Below are 2,334 nucleotides of genomic sequence, written 5' to 3' on the forward strand. Positions count from 1 at the left end.
CCCATCATCTCCCCGCCCATCATCTCCCCGCCCATCATCTCCCCTCCCATCATCTCCCCTCCCATCATCTCCCCTCCCATCATCTCCCCTCAGCCATCAGCCATCATGGAGCAGTGAGCGAGGGGGGCGGTCCCTATGTAGAAACTATTATTAGCAGAAGAGAATTGTAACTCTATTGTATACATGTACTACATACAGAGTTCCATGTGTCCCCTGCTAACATGAATGGATTCCATGATCCGCAGTACATAACATGCAGTCCTACTACGGATCATTTAAAGTCACCTGGCCCTTTAAGAAAAAGTCTCGGTAATTGGTATCGGTGAGTACACGAGGGGAAGTACTTGGTCCTGAAAGAGTTACAATTACTCTGTACGCTACATGTCTGTGACGGTTCATCCCTCCGGGTCACATGGTATATCTGTAACAAATAAGGACAGGCAACTGGACTGTCTATTCTTCTTGGAGACGTTTCGCTGATCATCCGACCAGCTTTCTCCATTCAGAATGACTCTGGGAATAAATCTCTCTCTCTCTCTCTCTGCAGGGTTTCATCTTTTAAATAAAAAGATCTCCAGAAACATGCAGCGTCGTATCCTATGTTCCCGGGACGCAGGTTCCCCGGACGCAGGTTCCCGGGACGCAGGCTCCCCGGACAGTTCCGTTGCAGACTATTCTCTGCCGCTGTCGGTCTCGGAGGATGAGGTGCGCACAGAACTCTCTCTGTTGGGGTTCCCGGCCGTTCCCAGACACAGACTCATACAATTTAAGGAGGATTTGGAGCACCTGATGCGGAGCCGGGCAGCATTGGAAACACGTTCCGGAACCTCGGCCCAATCGGAGAAGGAGAATGTTCCGGCCTCGTGGCTTCTAGATGGCAGCTCGGATTGGGAGAAGATGTCGGATAGGCCCATGAACGAGCCCCTCGGACAGCTGTACAGCAAGCACACCGCCAGTCAGGAAAAGAGGAGAGCGCCGGCGATAACCCGCAAGGTCCTGCGTAAGACGGGCGGCGGGCAGGCGGAGGTGTGCGACGAGTCCACTCTGTCCAGTGAGGAGGAAACGCTCTCCGTGATGGAGGAGTCCCTGCGCCGGCAGTCTGGACCGCCGTATACGCCATCAGCTGACTGCGTCACATCCTTCATCCGCATGCCGCCATACTCCCTTCTGGAGCAGTACAGACAGCACTCTGACCCCGTCAGCCGGTACCATGACTATAAGCAGAGCTGGACCGCCGTGCAGAGAGCGCTGGAGCGCAGCAAGAAGGAGCTGCGCCTGGAGGTCCGAGAGAGGATGATGTCCGCACCGCCGGCACCTCTTCCAAGGCTGCGACCCTCGCCAAACGCTTACATCATCCCTACAGATAAGAAGAGGTATGGCCTGCGCTGGGGCATCCGCCAGGACCTGGCCAATGGCAACATACCCCGGGGGGGGGGCGGCGGCTCCTGAGGACGCGCTTCTGGGTCGTGTGTTTGGGGTGTTTTCTAATAAATTCTTTTTATTCACAAACATTTTTTATTCAGAAATACATAAAAGATGAAAAGAAGGTTGGCGTGCGTCCTGCCCCTGGTAGGGGGGCAATTCCGGAGTCCTGCCCCTGGTAGGGGGGCAATTCCGGAGTCCTGCCCCTGGTAGGGGGGCAATTCCGGAGTCCTGCCCCTGGTAGGGGGGCAATTCCGGAGTCCTGCCCCTGGTAGGGGGGCAATTCCGGAGTCCTGCCCCTGGTAGGGGGGCAATTCCGGAGTCCTGCCCCTGGTAGGGGGGCAATTCCGGAGTCCTGCCCCTGGTAGGGGGGCAATTCCGGAGTCCTGCCCCTGGTAGGGGGGCAATTCCGGAGTCCTGCAGGCAGTGCTGGAGGTAGGGGGGCAATGCTGGAGGTAGGGGGGCAATGCTGGAGGCGGAGTTACAAGGTTCCCAGGGCCTCCCCCATAAAGATCCGCCCACCGTCTTTCACATGAAACTTGAATTGGCGAGGAGCCTCAAACACCAGCACAATGGTGGAGCCAAAGTTGAACTCTCCCAGCGGGGCCCCCTTTGTCAGGGTCAGGCCGGAGGGGCCGTACTGCTCCGTGTAGTTGTGGTCGTGGTACTTTCCTTTCACATGACGACACTGGTTGGTGTGAAGTTCCTACAATGAGGAAGAGAATAAAACAACCTGTAAATGACGTATGGAAGACACGACAACGTCCAGGAAGCCGTACCTCCTACATTCCTATGACTCGTCCTGTAGGTGGGTCCCGCCCCCCGCGGCGTAGGTGGGTCCCCCCGCGGCGTAGGTGGGTCCCGCCCCCGGCGGCGTAGGTGGGTCCCCCCGCGGCGTAGGTGGGTCCCGCC

At 57.3% G+C, this 2,334-nt stretch overlaps 1 protein-coding gene across 1 annotated transcript in view; it reads right to left on the minus strand.

Moving 5' to 3' along the window:
• Window positions 1–1,897: 1,897 nt before the first annotated feature.
• LOC108803635 (phosphatidylserine decarboxylase proenzyme, mitochondrial-like) overlaps window positions 1,898–2,334 on the minus strand; it is a 1,556-nt gene continuing 1,119 nt past the window's right edge. The window contains exon 2 of the mRNA XM_018575461.1: window positions 1,898–2,128. Coding sequence (XP_018430963.1) covers window positions 1,904–2,128 — 225 coding nt within the window. The 3' untranslated portion in view covers window positions 1,898–1,903. The remainder of the gene's footprint in view (window positions 2,129–2,334) is intronic.

The sequence above is a fragment of the Nanorana parkeri genome, unplaced genomic scaffold, assembly GCF_000935625.1.
Source record: "Nanorana parkeri isolate BGI_ZX_2015 unplaced genomic scaffold, ASM93562v1 scaffold3966, whole genome shotgun sequence".
NCBI lineage: Eukaryota > Metazoa > Chordata > Amphibia > Anura > Dicroglossidae > Nanorana > Nanorana parkeri.